Raw genomic sequence first — 15,820 nt, 5'->3', positions numbered from 1 at the left:
CAAAGCTTTAGGGGGTGGGGGGTCCTCAGGTGGGGGGGTTCCCATCAAGGATGACCCTGGGGGGTCCTTAGGTGGGGAGGGTCCCACCAAGCATGACCCTTGGGGTCCCCAGCAGGAGGGTCCCACAAAGCACCATTCTGGGGGTGCCCGGGGGGGTCCCCACCAAGCACGACCCTCTGGGGGTCCTCATCTGGGAGGATCCCACCAAGCACGACCCTGGGGTGTCCCCAGGCAGGGGGGAGTCCACTGGGAGGAAGCTGGGTAGGGGGTGCCGGGATGGGGGGGGTGTCCCTCACCCTGTGCTGCTCCCGCACCTCACAGAGCTGAGCAAGGGGGTGACACCCATCTCGGGGGGGGGGCTCCCTGGGGGGGTCCTCCAGCCCCCAACATCGGGGCTGTGCCCGAGGCAGAATTGGGGCATATCTTTATCTGGGGATAAAGGTCCTGCTGCTCCTTGGGGACAGGGACCCCTGCCACCCTGGGGGGGCCTTAGACCCCCAGACACCCCCTCTCCGTCCTCTGCCGTGTCCTGCTGGGTGTCCCCAAGGGACAGGGACACGATGCTCAGCCTGGAACGGTGAGACGGTGACAGGGGACTTCAGTGACACCCAGCACAGCCACCAAACCCTGGGGTGGGAAGGAGGGAGAGAGAAGGGAGAAAACCCCCCCAGAAAGAAAAAAAATGGGTGGAAAAAGGGGGAAATCTCCACCCAGCCCTTGCCCGAGTGGGGCCGTGGGTGCCCAAGGCGCTGGCAGCCCCCGCGTGTGCCCCGCGGTGCCAGAGGGGATGAAAGGAGCCTTGTTCCCCACATCCTCTCCGGATGATTCCTGGAGGAAAATGTTTTTCCAGAGGTTCGGGGAGAAGAGGGGGATGGGGGAGCTTTAACAAACAGCAGCTTTCCCGGCATGAGCCGTGCGGGGGTCACCCAGCCCCGCGTGGGGTGAAAATTGGGAAGAAGGAAGGGATGATGGAGGGAATACTGGAGGGGGTTTATTGCACATTTTGAGGCAGTTCTTGGGGAATATCGAGGGAAATTTATTTTTTTTTTCCTCCAGATTTGGGGGTAATTGTTGGGGAATATTGAGGGGATTACTAGGATTTTTAAGACCCAATTTAGGGGAATTCTTGAAGCAGTTATTGCCCCTCCACCCATGCACACAGCCCCTCTCTGCATCCCTTCCATGCATTCCTGCATCCCCTCTGTCCATCCAGGCATCTCCATATCCCCCTGGGTCCCTTTCCTGTGTCCCCTCCATGCATCCCCCCTCATCTCCTCCATGCACCCTCTCCCTGCAGCCCCAGCCCCACCAGCACCCACCACCCTCACCCCAACCAGCTGGATGCACACCTCCACCCCGACCAGGGCTCTTTCCACACTGAAACCCTTCAGTTTTTAATTTCTCTGTAGAATGCTGATTTTCTCTGTCAGCACAGTAACCCCCCATTTCTGCCCATCAAACCCCCAGGGCATTGCTCCCAGCAGTGCCCTCCCCACAGCAAACAGCTCTTGCAGAGCTATAGGGACACAACCCTCAGCAGCCTGCACTAAAATTTAGGCAATTTCACCCCCTACATTTTTATCTTCTGCTTTTATTCCCCCCCCTTTTCACCAATCTCTCTCCCTCTTCCCCCCCATCCCACTTGTTTTATCCCTCCACCCTCACCCACTTTGCCCTCTCTCATAAGCTATTTTCCCCGAATCACCTGCCTTTTCCTAATGCCAAAATGCCTTTTTCTTTCCTAACAGACAAAATAAATTATCTCATCCCTCAGCTCTCCTCCCACCCCTCCAGCCCCGAGCGGTCAGACGGTGCCGTGGCCGGATGTAATGGGGCTATTAGATGAGTTATCCCAGCCTGAAAGGATGAAATAACTTCTGTATCTTCATCCAAATCAACCTCCCCAGTCTTGTCCAACGCAAGGAACAAACAAGTGTTCCTGCAGGGAAAAAAAAAACCAGGAAAATGTCAGGAGATGTTACTGGAGATCTGACCCCACACACCTCCCAGGCCGTGCTGGGGTTTCTCCGTGCAGAATTGGGAAGGCCAAAGGGCAGCACCCAGCACCCAGAGATAAATCCTTACCCTGGTGCTGCTCCAACAGGCTGGGGGGGTTTGAGCTCTCCGGGGCAGAGCAGCCCCAGATGCTGAGTTTGAGGACCAGAGCCAGGCAGAAAACTGGAGGGTTTTTTTTCAGCCCAGCCACGGATGGTGAGGGGAAAAGTTGTTCTCCCTCTCAGAAGGAGCTTTTCAAGCACTCCCTGTGAGCTGCACAACATCTCCTCAGATTTGCAGGCAGCATCCCAACTGCTCCTGGGATTTTGAGAAATCAAATATTCAATATCTTCATTGATGACTTGGATGAGGGGATTGAGTCCATCATCAGCAAGTTTGCCGATGACACCAAGCTGGGGAGAAGTGTTGATCAGCTGGAAGGCAGGAGGGCTCTGCAGAGGGACCTGGACAGACTGGAGAGATGGGCTGACTCCAATGGGATGAGCTTCAACAAGGCCAAGTACCGGGTCCTCCACTTTGGCCACAACAACCCTATGCAGCGCTACAAGCTGGGGACAGAGTGGTTGGAGAGCAGCCAGGCAGAAAGGGACCTGGGAGTCTGGATTGACAGGAAGCTGAACATGAGCCAGCAGTGTGCCCAGGTGGCCAAGAAGGCCAATGGCATCCTGGCATGTATCAGAAACAGCGTCACCAGCAGGTCCAAGGAGGTGATTCTGCCCCTGTACTCAGCGCTGGTAAGGCCACACCTTGAGTACTGTGTTCAGTTTTGGGCCCCTCAGTTCAAGAAGGATATTGAGGTCCTTGAACAGGTCCAAAGGAGGGCAACCAAGCTGGTGAAGGGACTCGAACACAGATCCTATGAGGAGAGGCTGAGGGAGCTGGGGCTGTTCAGCCTGAAGAAGAGGAGGCTCAGGGGAGACCTCATCACTCTCTACAACTACCTGAAAGGAGGTTGGAGCCAGGCAGGGGTTGGTCTCTTTTCCCAGGCAACTCTCAAAAAGACAAGAGGGCAGGGTCTTAAATTGTGCCAGGGGAAGTTCAGATTGGCTATTAGAAAGAATTTTTTCACGGAAAGGGTGATCAGACATTGGAACGGGCTGCCTGGGGAGGTGGTGGACTCTTCGTCCCTGGAGACATTTAAAAAGCGACTCGATGTGGCACTCAGTGCCATGGTCTAGTGACTGTGGGGGTAGTTGATCAAGGGTTGGACTCTATGATCTCTGAGGTCCCTTCCAACCCAGCCTATTCTATGATTCTATGATTCTATGATTCCAGAGCACCCTGCACCATCCATCTGTCTGTCTGCTCAGCACCTAACCCAGAGCAGCTCCTGTCCTGGCTGTGTGGATTTGGCCATCCCTGAACATTGCAATGAAATGACCACGATTAAAAAAAAGAATTAATAATAAGAAGAAGCAAAAAAATATAAGAATAAAGGCACTCAACCCAAGCAGATCTATACCCAATCTCTCCATGCCCCCTCCTCCAGGATCACCTCCAGGGTTTTGTGTTGCAGGAGGGGGGCTGTGGATCTGCTGGAATGTGTTGGGGCTCTGATCACATCCCAAATCACAAAAGCTCTTTATCTGCAGACCTGGGTTGGATATTGCTCAGATTTCTCATCATCACCTCTCAGTGCTGAGAGGCTGGAGCCTGAGTGTGGAGCAGGGCATGAACCCCACCTTCCCACTCCTTTCAAATCCAACTGGAAGGAAAAGAGGGGACAACATTGTGCCCAGCATTTATTTAATATTATTTCTAATCCATTTTTACAACTCCTCTCTGCCAGTTTAAAGCCATAACCCCTCATCCCATCCCTCCAGGCCCTTGTCCCAAGTCCCTCCCCAGCTTTCCTGGAGCCCCTTCAGGCACTGGAAGGTGCTCCAAGGTCTCCCCAGAACCTTCTCTTCTCCAGGATGAAAACCCCTAACTCTCCCAGTCTGGCTCCAGAGCTGCTCCAGCCCTTGGATCATCCCTGCACATCCCAGCAGCATCTTTTCCTCTGGGAAGGAACTTCAGGAAGCTGCAGCTGCCCCCGGCACGTCTGTCTGCTTTAAATCAACGTTTGAATCTGATCACAGGAGGAAAATCCTGTGATTTGGGAATGATGGGGATTTAACAGCCTCCAAAGCAGGAGCTTCCCACTGGGCTTATTTTTTCCCGTGGTGGGGTGGCTTGGGGCAGGGAGGAGGGTGCTGGTGCTGCTGGTGAGACACGGGTGCCCACGGGTGCCTGGCAATGGGTTAATTACTAATTACAGCACCCTAACGAGGAACCTCTCCATCCCCTTCTGAATTCAGGCATTGGCAAATCAGGGCTGGCAGACAATTTTATGATTATTTTGTTAATGTTTCTCCTGTAACAAGCACAATTTCCTTGTGATTAATGACTACTTCATCTCCTGAAATTGCATTTCTTTTAAAAAACCTTTCTTTTCTTTCCTTTTTTTTTTTTTTTTTCCTTTTTTTTGTGAGATGCCTGAAAACCCACTTTGGACCTGAGGGTTTTGGAGTGCGTGGGGAGAAGAGGAAGGGGAGGTGATTGCTGAGCACCCAGCTCAGTGATGTGTGCTCTGGCCAGAGGGAAGGAATGATGCTCTCTGCTCCCCTCTGCCTTAAAACCTTGTTCTTGTTAATGAGCTATGATTTATCACAGCCATTGATTAATCTTACTGCTACTTGTTCATGGCTGGAAAGCAAAAATGCAGCCAAGAAGGGGGGTTTGGACTTGCAGACGTGGGGACACCCTGGCCTGGAGCTGGGTGTGATGGGGGCAATGGGTGGAGAGACCGGGGTGACCCCACGGTGACATTTTGCTGGGATTTTATCCTTAAAACCTCAAAAACTGGTGGGGACAGAGGATTTGTCCCCCTGGATTACAAGGCTTCACCAGGAGCCTCCTGTGTGCCGAGTTGTCCTGGCACTTAATCAAGTTAATGTGGAATTATTAATTAACTGCTTACAAGATCGACATGCTTTTTAATTAAAGAGAATAATAATCTATTGCCTTTTTTCCTTTTTGGTGGGGAAATTGAAGATGTGTCTGCTTCTCCTAGGAGTAATTAAGCAAGTGGAGACTGGAGATCTTGCTCTAATGGGATTTTTCTTTTGGGTGGTGCTCGGTGTCACATCTTGGCAGCCAGATGTGGTCTGAGCACTGCTGGACCTGCTGGAGACCCAAATATCCTCCTACCCCCCAAATGGATTGGGTTGGGATGCTGGGCTGGGATCTCAGGGCTGGGATGCACCAACAGGACAAGGCTTGTAAAACTATCTGCAAAAGGATCCTCTTTTTTTTTTAGGCAGAAGAAGGGATGCTTAGAACCAGCCCCTGGGGGAAGGGATGCACCATCCCACTTCTCCCTCTTTTTCCCTGGTCACCACAGCCACTGTCCCGTCCTCTTGTGTCCCTTGCAAGGTCCCAAGGCTGGACTCATCCCTACCACTTGGTTTTTATGAAGCTCAGGAGGAGCTCAGCTGTCATTTTCCCATTGCAAGCCCCATAGGCTGGTGAAGGGATCCAGCAGAGATCCTGTGAGGAGAGGCTGAGGGAGCTGGGGGTGTTGAGGCTGGAGAAGAGGAGGCTCAGGGGAGACCTCATCACTCTCTGCAACTCCCTGAAAGGAGGTTGGAGCCAGGGGGGGGTCGGGGAGGTATCAGTGGGATAAGGGGGCACAGACTAAAGAATTTTTTCCTAATATCCAACCTAAACCTCCCCTGGCAGAGCTGAAGCTCTGCCAGGGGAGGTTTAGGTTGGATATTAGGAAAGGATTCTTAGCAGCGAGGGTGATCAGACACTGGAATGCCCAGGGAGGGGGTGGATTCTCCATCCCTGGAGGTTTTTAGGAAGAGCCTGGATGTGGCACTGAGTGCCATGGGCTGGGAACCACGGGGGGAGTGGATCAAGGGTTGGACTTGATGATCTCTGAGGTCCCTTCCAACCCAACCCATTCCATGGTTCTACCAAAGAGCAGGGTGATCACCAACCTGGGACTGCCCCAGCAGCTCCTGACACCCCTGGGTGATGTTCAACCTCCCCCAGAAAGCAGAAATTACTTTAAAACTTTGCAGTTTGCTCTGCAGTGACCGAGCAGCCTCCGGGCACCTCCGCTTCCCTCCCTCCGGTCTGATCAGCTTTAATTGGAACAATAAACGAGACCTTTCCTTCAAGGTAATTAAACAATAAATTAAATGACTATTACGAATTCTTTTCCCCCTTTTTTTCCCCCTCCCTGTGTTAAGCACCCATCCTGTGCCCAGCTGCCCCTGCCCACAGCAGACACGCGTGGTCCCCACAGCCTTGTTAAATCAGAGAAAAGGGGGTTTTATCCCCAAAAACCTCTCAGCACCCCACACCGAGATCCAGAAACCACTGCCCAGGTCCTCAGGCTGTGCCGCCTGGCTGGCTGGGCTCCGGGAGCTGGCATGACACTCACACATTTAATAATTTAATTTTTTATTATTTTTAACAGACACACTTTCCGTAGTGTTGGGATACACCAGCCCTACAGCCAGACCCCACACCCGGTAACACCGAGAGACCCAAACCCCCCCCCCCCCACTGCCGCCGCCATCAGGAGGGAACGACCCGGGCGGGGCGATGCTGCCTTCGTCACGCAGCCGAGCGGTGCCGAGAGGCGCCGAACAGGGCCGAACGTTACCGAGAGACGCCGAACCGGGCCGAACGTCACCGAGCGATACCGAGAGACGCCGAACCGGGCCGAAGGTCACCGAGCGGTGCCGAGAGGAGCCGAACTGGGCCGAAGGTCACCGATCGGCGCCGAAGCGATCCGAATGCATCGGGCGGCAGGATGGGTGCTGCGCGGGGTGCGGAACCCCCCAAAAACGCGTTCGCGTTCGGGCACAGCGCGGAGCCCCCCCCGGGGTCTGGTGTATGGGCAGCACGGGGAGCCCTCGGCGGTGGTGCAGTAAGGGAGGAAAGGGGGTGCGGGGATAGGGTGCGGGTTGTTGGGGTGCGGTGCAATATGGGGGTGCGGGAATGGGGGGGCTGTGCTGGGGTGCGTTGAAAGGGGGTGCAGGGGTGGGGGGGAAAATGAGGGTGCAGGAAAAAGGGGGTGCAGAAAAGGGGCGGGGGGCGGTGTGGAGTATATGGGAGTAAGGGGTGAAGCTATAGGGGGGGCAAAACTTGGGGTGCAGGAATGGGGTGGGGGGGCTGGGCTGGGGTGTGCTGAGAGGAGGTGCAGGAGGGGATGGGGCAAATATTGGGGTGCAGGAATGGGGTGAGGGCTGTGCTGGGGTGCAGCGAAGGGAGTGCAGTAGTAGGGTGGGGGTAAAAATAGGGATGCATTGCAGGGGGTGCAGGAATGGGGTGGGGGTGCATCCAGAGCCCAAGACAGCTCCCCAGGTCTCCTGCCCTCACCCCAATCCTTGTGCAGGGCCGGTCCTGTGGATCCTTTTTGCAGATTGCTCAAAATATCCCCAGTTAGGTTAAAGCAGGGCAGGATCAGCCCCAAGCCCCCGGGCTGGCTGAAATGGGGGAAAACCTCAGTTTTTTGTGCAAGTTGCTGATTTATTGAGAGTTGTGAGCGTGGCTTTGCTTGGATGCTGTCAGGCTTTTAGCAGCCACCATCCCAAACCTGTCTGCCTGATGTAAACCTGAGTTTTTAGTGTGGTGTAAACCTGAGCAAGTGGCTCTGAGCCCAAGGGGTTTATTTGAAGTGTCAGAAGTGACACTGGGCACTCTCCTCCCAGCTTCAAACCCAGGTGCAGAAGGTGTCAGCCCAGCCTCTACTGCTGCTTCTTTACTGATGTTTTTTTACTGTTCTTTTACTGAAGAGACTTCTTTTTGGCCCTTATTCAGACTAAAGGACCTCGAGGAAGCCAAGCTGGGGGGCTCTGATGTCCATGTCAAGATGTTGGCAGCCCCCATTAATCCTGCTGACATCAACGTGATCCAAGGTAACCCACCCAGCTCCCCTGCACCTTCATCCTCCTGGAGGCTCCTGCTGGGATGTCTGGGAGGCTTTGGATGGAGGTTTGGGTCCTGCTGGGCTCCTCCACTCACCTCCAGCTTCCCTGCAGGCACCTATCCCATCCTCTCCCCACTTCCAGCTGTGGGAGGGAATGAAGGGGTCGGGGAGGTGCTGGAGGTTGGGCAGCACGTGGTGGCTCTGAAACCTGGGGACTGGGTCATCCCGGCGAGCACCGGCCTCGGTGAGTGCACCCCCAGTATCCCCAGTGCCCCCAGCACCTCCAGTATTCCCAGTATCCCCAGCATCCCCAGTGCTCCCAGCACCCCCAGCACCCCCAGTACTCCCAGCACCCCCAGCACCCCCACTATCCCCAGTACCCCCAGCACCCCCAGCACACCCAGCACCCCCAGTACCCCCAGTACTCCCAGCACCCCCAGTACCCCCAGCACCCCCAGCACCCTTAGCACTCCCATCACCCCCAGTACTCCCAGTACCCTCACTATCCCCAGCACTCCCAGTACCCCCAGCACCCCCAGTACCGCCAGGGCCTGGAGCAGTCACTGGGTCCTCCTCTGCACCCCTCACTTCCAGAGCATCTCCCTTCCCAGGGGATTTTGGGGATGCTGAAGCCCCCCAGGAGATGCTGAAGTGTGGATGGAGTGAACCCAGGGATGTGCTTCCCCTCCTTTGGGAGAGGGTGGGGGGGATCTGGGGGGGTCCTGGAGCTCATCTGCTCCTCTCCAAAGCTTTGCAGGGTCTGGGTAAAGCCATGGGCCTCTTCCAGTTACAGCGATTACATCTAGTCAGATAGGACTTCAAATAAAAAAATAAATGAATAAAAGCTCCATTAGGGAAGGTTTCAGGTGAGGGAAGCAGCAGTTGGAACCCACTTAGTGCTGTGTTAGCATCATCATAGGTCTAATGGGCTGGATTGTCTCAGGCAAGAAGCATCAGGAAAACCACTGGAGCTGCACGAAGGCATCTTCGTTTCTTACAGTCTCAGGATTACTCTTTTCTGTCCTGTATTTTTAGTTTTAATGTTGGGTTCGGGTTTCATTTTTCCTTAAAACAAGCTCAGAACCTGATGCCCAGCCCCAAGCAGTGATGTGGAGAAGGTGCTGGAGACCTGGTGGTTGGACTCAATGATCCTGAGGGTCCTTTCCAACCACGATGACTCTGGGGTTCCCTGCTGCTGGTCCTCTGCAGATGCAGGAGGGCTCTGGGAGAGGGGACACAAGCAATGCAAAAGCCCAGAGCAGCTCTAGCTGTGCCATTGCTTGTGTAAAACTTGAGTTTAGAAATAATCTACTTTTCTGTAGCATAGAGCAAAACTTTATTCTTGGGTTTCTGCACTCTTGGAAAGCATTGCAGCAATCTGGAAACAACCACATTTGCTGCCATCTCCTTAGAGGTTTTTTCAGGACCCAGGATGAAGCATTTAACCCAGGCAAGGTCACAGTTCTATCTCATTACAGTTTTCTCCTTAATAGTGCTTTGACAGGAAAGCAGGGGAATTTCTTTTCTAACAAATGTCTCTTGTGCTTCTCCAAAGTGCCAATGGCCAGAAAAAATTGTCAGTTCTGGGTTTAGTGCAATAGCTTGTTCTTTGCCTGTTTCTTCTTAAAAAGCTTTTTAGCTTAATGGAAGGAGGAAAGCCATCTAGTTAAGTTCCAAAAGTGATATTTTTAAACATTGGAACTAAAAAACCAAACAGTAAATGGGTGACAGGGGTTTAAATTGGATATAAAAATATAGAGGGAGTGAATCTGACTGAATGGGGTTTGGATGTATGGGCTGGTCCCTGGTGTGGGCAGTGTTCCCATTAGCTCTGCACACACTCCCTGCATCCAGGCAGCTCCAGCCCCATTATCCCTCTGGGAAATGATTAGATTTTTCTGTTGATATTGATTGCTGAGACTGCTCAGCAGGCAGCAGGGGATCCATCCCTGGCCTCTTGCCATGTTTTGGCCGTACCCATATAGAAGAAACCCCCTCATTCACTCCCCAGGATCTCAGTGGCAGTGCAGCTGCCCCCAGCACTCAGGCTATGGCGTGGCTTGAGCTCTCATCCCATTTTCCTTGCCTTGCCCCCCTTCCTGCCATCCTGCTGGTACCCCAGGGACCTGGAGGACTCGGGGAGTGTTTCCTGAGGAGATGCTGCTGAAAGTGCCCAGGGACATCCCAGTGCTGTGTGCTGCCACCCTGAGTGTCAACCCCTGCACGGCGTTCCGCATGCTGAGCGACTTCGAGAGCCTGGCCCCAGGTATGGCCCTGCCTGCTGGGAAGAAATCCCAGGTGGGGTTTGCTGCTGGGTTCTGCAGGGAAAAGCCTGGGTTTGTCTCTCTCTCCAGGTGACTCCATCATCCAGAACGCAGCCAACAGCGGCGTGGGCCAGGCTGTCATCCAGATTGCCAAAGCCTCTGGCATCAAGACCATCAACGTGGTGAGGGACAGGTAGGTCCCACCTGGGAGAGGAGAAGGTCTCCTGGGGGGGTGGGAGATGCCCTGGGTGTGGGCTGGAGTTTGGCAGGAGGTTTGGGAGCTGGAGCTGATGATCATCCTGCCCACCCATCCCAGGACTTTCTTCTGGTTGCTCCTGCAGGCTCTGTCCTGTTGTCCCCCCAGCAGGGTGGAGAAGGTGACACTCTGCTTTCTGGCTCATGGTGTTCATTTATTTTTTTACTCCTCCCTCAGACCTGATCTCCCAAAGCTGGTGGAGACGCTGATGGCCTTGGGTGCAGACCACGTCATCACAGAGGAGATGCTGAGAAAGCCAGAGATGAAAGATTTATTTAAGGTACCTCCATGCTGATCCCACTGGAGAGCCCATCCAGGGCCATCCCTGCAGCTCAGCAACTGCAGAGGAAAGTGCAGGGATGGTGGGAAGGACAAAGCTCTCTCTAGATCAGGATTTAGCCCCAGAACTTGAAGGCTTTTGCTACAAGAGATCACAGAGTTTTAGCTCTTTGGCTCTTAGCTGCCTGCAGGTAAATGTTGAGCTTAAGGCAGTTGCTCCCTCAAGAATCAGGGTCCTCTAAAGGGGCCCTAAAGTTTGGGGACCTTCTCAATAAACTCTTGCAGAGCATCCCAAAGCCTCGGCTTGCCCTGAACTGCGTCGGAGGCAAAAGCACAACGGAGATGCTGAGGCACCTGCAGTAAGTTTGGCTGGGGCTGGCTTGGGCATGGGCTTGGGGACAGCATCAGAGGGACCTTCAGAGGCCCTGCAGAGCAAGAGATGGCTGGAGATGAAGTTTTGGAGAGCAGGGTTGAGCGGGGAAGAAGTGACTTCAAGTTGACCCATCAGCACTGCCTGTCCCAAGCTCTGCCAGGGGCTGGAGGCAGCTGAGATGCAGCTCTGAAGGTCCCCCTGGTCCTGGCTTGGTGCAGCTGATGTATTTAATTGCAAATTCAGCTAACGGGGTGTGGGAGCACGAGGGGAGCTCTGGGAGGTGGGGTCTGAGGGGTGACTTGGTGTCAGAACAGCCCCCCTGGTGCCACGCTGGGGTTGGGTACAGCACTGAGCTTGGGCATGGTGGGGGCAGAAGTTGCAGGGCCAAAGCTGTGTGGTTGGCAGCCACATCCCCAGCTACCCCCTTCCTTCTGCAGGCCCAAAGGGACCATGGTCACCTATGGGGGGATGGCAAAGCAGCCTGTGATGGTGCCTGTGGTGAGTTCTGGGGATGCTCTTGGTTCCCCTTGGGGCATTGTCCCCCGTGCTCCACTGGGGATGTCCCTGTCCCCAGGGCTTGGCTCTCCCAGAGCTTGGCTCTCCCTGCCTGCACCCTGAGAGCCTCCAACCTTCTTTTTATTTAAGCCCTGGGGTCTGTTATGGGATGAGCTGCTCTGCATCCCAGAGCAGTCTCTTGGCTTGACTTATGGAGGATTTGGGCTGCAGGTCCCAAGCATCAAACCCACCCTGACTCCACACCTGGGAGTCACATCCCCACACCCCACTGTCCCCTGACCCACAAGTGGGAGCACAGACAAAGCAATGGGGAGTCTCCTTGCCATCCTCTGCCACATGGGGAGGGGACACAGGGGTCCCAGCACTGCTCCCTCTTCCCACAGAGTGCCTTCATCTTCCGGGACGTGAGGCTCCGGGGGTTCTGGATGACCCAGTGGAGGAAGGACCATGCACAGGGTGAGCCCAGTGGGTGCTGAGGGTTGGCATGGGAGCAGGAGCCAAACCACCACCATTCTGGTGCTGTCCTCTTTGCTCTTATTTGTGTCATGAGTGCTGAGAGTCCTCAGGGCAGCTGAACTGCAGGTGCTGGGCAGTGTGGCTTGGGCAGGGACCATGGTGTGGCACCTTGCTCCATCCCAAGTGTCTGAGCTTGGAGCACAGGGCACCCTGGTGTCCCAGGGACACTCTGTGGCTTCAGGTGAGTGTTTGCCATGGGTGGTGGCCCTGGCATGGCCTGGGAAGGGCAGTGGTGAGAGCTCTCTCCTTGGAGCAGCTCTGGAGCCAGGCTGAGAGTTGGGGGTGTTCAGCCTGGAGAAGAGAGGGGAGCAATGGGGAGACCTCAGAGCACCTTCCAGTGCCTGAAGGGGCTCCAGGAAAGCTGGGGAGGGACTTGGGACAGGGGCCTGGACGGATGGGACAAGAGGTGATGGCTTTAAACTGGCAGAGGGGAAACTGAGGATGGACATAAGGAAGAAATTCTTTGGGGTGAGGGTGCTGAGCCCCAGGTTCCCCCAGAAGCTGTGGCTGCCCCATTCCTGGCAGTGTCCAAGGTTGGATGGGGCTTGGAGCACCCTGGGCTGGGGGAGGTGTCCCTGACCATGGCAGGGGTGGCACTGGGGGAGCTTTGGGGTCCCTTGATGCCTGAAACACTCCATGATTCTGTGATTCTTCCCTTGCAGACCCAGCAGCCCTGACCAGCATGATGGACTCCCTGTGCCAGCTGATCCGCAGAGGGCAGCTCACTGCTCCAGCCTGCACTGAGGTTCCTCTCCAGGATTATCAGGCAGCCCTGGAAGCTGCCATGAAGCCCTTCATCTCCTCCAAGCAGATCCTCCTCCTCTGACCAGCAGCTCCTGCCTGGCAATGGGCTCAGCCCTGAGCTGCTCTACCACGGCCAAGCTCTCCCTCGCTGCTGTTTCTGCAGATGGGAGATGCTTAGAGAGGGGGGGGAGGTAAAAAAAACTCCAGAGAGTTAATTTTAAATTTTTTTTTTTTTTTTTAAAACCTTTGGGTGTCCACTGAAGGGTTTGCAAGCCCCTGCAGGGATGGCAGTGTGTGAAATTGCTTCTGGAGGGAGGCTGCCCTCGTGCTTTAGCTGGGGTGAGTTTGGGTGCAAGGTTTTGTGTCTGGGGGGAGCTGCACCACCTCCTCCTGCCTGGCTTAGCAGCTCCCAGTGTTGTTCTGCTGCCTGCTGCCCCTCCAGGTGATTTTTGGCTGCTTGTAGGTTGTCTGCAGAGCAGCACAGGGCTGGTCACTGCCCTCCCAGCCAGCACAAACCTCCTGCAGCCTGAGCCACCTCCCTGTCCCCTCCTCCATGTTCAGCAGCCAAGTGCACAGGTTGGGACAATCCCCACATTGCACTGCAAAGAATCAAATGTAATTTTTTTTCTATTATTTTTTTTTTCATTTTTCCCTCCCCAGCCCGTGCAGTGCTGGGAGGAGGACAGGGACAGGGGACACCTGTGCAGGCTGGGGGACAAAGGTACAAAGGGATTTTCTAGCCCTTGGCATCACTCCATCTCAAAAATGAGTTTAAACAGCAAAAAAACAAAAAAAGCCAAGTTACCAAGGGCCACACCAGCAGGAGCTGTAAGACACCACAGGTGTCATTGTCCCCTTGGGGACAGCTCTGGGGTGGTGGCATTGGAGGTGGGGACAGGAGGCACCAGCCTGGGGGCAGAGCAGGGGGTGCTTATTGCAATACCTGAATTGAATACTTGAACTCAGTTCTGCTGCTGTTCCTGCTGCCACTGCTGATTGTGATGAGAACCTCTTGGAAATCAATGTTTAATACACACACAGTTATTTTTTTAAGATGTGCCAACAGCTCTTCCTGTGCTCACTTGGGACTGGGGTGGGTGGCAGGGAGGGGGTAAACCAAACACCCTGGGCAGCCCAGCCCTCTCCCTGTCCTCAGTCCTGGGGATTTTCCACCTTGTGAAGCTTAAATTAAAATCTCATGGCAGAAGTTTGTGTCCTGCTAAAAGCAGCTGCAGGATGGGCGTGGGTTTGGGTGACTGTAAGGGAGGTGGGGCTGGCTCAGCAGACACCAAAAGTAGCATTTCTTACCCCAAATCTCTTTCCCAAGGCACACAAACACTTTGTTCCTCCCAGTTACTGCAGTGGGAGCTGTTCCTGAGGGCAGCAGGGCTGGGGACAAAAGCCAGAAGTCCATTCAAAAGCCATTTCAGTGCAGTGCTGGCCACTCAACCCTATTAGACAGCAGAGACAAGGGCAGCAAATCCATCGATTTGGGACAACTTGGGGTGGGATTTGGACAACCTGGCTGCTCAGGGCTTGGCCAGTTGTGAGTTTTGCTGGGTAAAAAGCCAGGCTGAGGCCAAAGGGTTGTGGATGGAGTCACCTGCAGGACCAGTGGTGTCCCCAGGGCTGTGTTGGGGCCACTTCCATTTTTGGGGTCACTTCCATGATCTGGAGCCAGGAAGCAGCTCTGAGTCAGGTTGTGGATGGACACGGAGCTGGGTGGGGGGGCTGGAGGCTTGGAATGTTCTGGAGAGGGAGCTGGAGAGGTGGCTGAGGGGGACTTATTATAGGAAGAGGAGGGAGAGGAAGAGGAAGAAGAGGAAGAGGAAGAAGAGGAAGAAGAGGAAGAAGAGGAAGAAGAGGAAGAAGAGGAAGAAGAGGAAGAAGAAGAGGAAGAGGAAGAGGAAGAAGAAGAAGAAGAGGAAGAGGAAGAGGAAGAGAAGGAAGAAGAAGAAGAAGAAGAAGAAGAAGAAGAAGAAGAAGAAGAAGAAAGAAGAAGAAGAAGAAGAAGAAGAAGAAGAAGAAGAAGAAGAAGAAGAAGAAGAAGAAGGAAGAAGAAAAAGAAAGAAGAAGAAGAAGAAGAAGAAAGAAAGAAGAAGAAGAAGAAGAAGAAGAAAAGAAGAAGAAGAAGAAGAAGAAGAAGAAGAAGAAGAAGAAGAAGAAAGAAGAAGAAGAAGAAGAAGAGAAGAAGAAGAAGAAGAAGAAGAAGAAGGAAGAAGAAGAAGAACAAGAGAAGAAGAAGAAAGAAGAAGAAGAAGAAGAAGAAGGAAGAAGAAGAAGAAGAAGAAAAGGAAGAAGAAAAGGAAGAAGAGGAAGAAGAGAAGAAGAAGAAAGAAGGAGAGAAGGAAGAAGAGAAGAAGAAGAGGAAGAAGAAGAAAGAAGAAGAAGAAGAAGAGAAGGAAGAAGAAAGAAGAAGCAGAAGAAGAAGAAGAAGAAGAAGGAAGAAGAAGAAGAAGAAGAGGAAGAAGAAGAAGAAGAAGAAGAAGAAGAAGAAGAAGAAGAAGAATAGAAGAAGAAGAAGAAGAAGAAGAAAGAAGAAGAAGAAGAAAAGAAGAAGAAGAAGAAGAAGAAGAAGAAGGAAGAGGAAGAGAAGAGGAAGAGAAGAGGAAGAAGAAGAGGAAGAAGAAGAAGAAGAAGAAGAAGAAGAGGAAGAGGAAGAAGAAGAGGAAGAAGAAGAGGAAGAAGAAGAGGAAGAAGAAGAAGAAGAGGAAGAAGAAGAGGAGGAGGAGGAGGAGGAGGAGGAGGAGGAGGAGGAGGAGGAGGAAGAGGAAGATGCCCCCCCCATCCCCTCAGCCGCGGCCCCTTTAAGAGGCGCGAGGCCCGGTGTGGAGGGGGCGGGGTTTGTTTATGACGTCACCCCCACTCCGCTCTTCCCCGCGCCGTGACGTCACGCCGCCCCCGCCCCGCCCCTTTCCGCCGCCGGT

At 53.8% G+C, this 15,820-nt stretch overlaps 1 protein-coding gene across 3 annotated transcripts; it reads left to right on the top strand.

The window, feature by feature from the left end:
- Positions 1 to 6,612: 6,612 nt before the first annotated feature.
- Positions 6,613 to 13,958, top strand: MECR (mitochondrial trans-2-enoyl-CoA reductase). 3 transcript variants are annotated; one of them, XM_030464529.1, is made up of 10 exons: positions 6,613 to 6,943; positions 7,837 to 7,934; positions 8,058 to 8,189; positions 10,068 to 10,211; positions 10,300 to 10,402; positions 10,643 to 10,745; positions 11,030 to 11,103; positions 11,555 to 11,615; positions 12,017 to 12,089; positions 12,812 to 13,958. In XM_030464529.1, exons 1-10 carry the CDS (start codon positions 6,810 to 6,812, stop codon positions 12,973 to 12,975), a joined length of 1,086 nt encoding a protein of 361 aa, XP_030320389.1. In that variant the 5' UTR covers positions 6,613 to 6,809; the 3' UTR covers positions 12,976 to 13,958. The 3 variants fall into 3 exon arrangements, with proteins under 3 accessions (XP_030320389.1, XP_030320390.1, XP_030320391.1); XM_030464531.1 differs by having other exon boundaries at positions 6,754 to 6,842; XM_030464530.1 differs by lacking the exon at positions 8,058 to 8,189 and having other exon boundaries at positions 6,752 to 6,943.
- The last annotated feature ends 1,862 nt before the right edge of the window (positions 13,959 to 15,820 follow it).

This window comes from Calypte anna, chromosome 23, assembly GCF_003957555.1.
Source record: "Calypte anna isolate BGI_N300 chromosome 23, bCalAnn1_v1.p, whole genome shotgun sequence".
In the NCBI taxonomy this organism is placed as follows: domain Eukaryota; kingdom Metazoa; phylum Chordata; class Aves; order Apodiformes; family Trochilidae; genus Calypte; species Calypte anna.
This window is presented reverse-complemented; position numbering and strand designations above follow the sequence as displayed.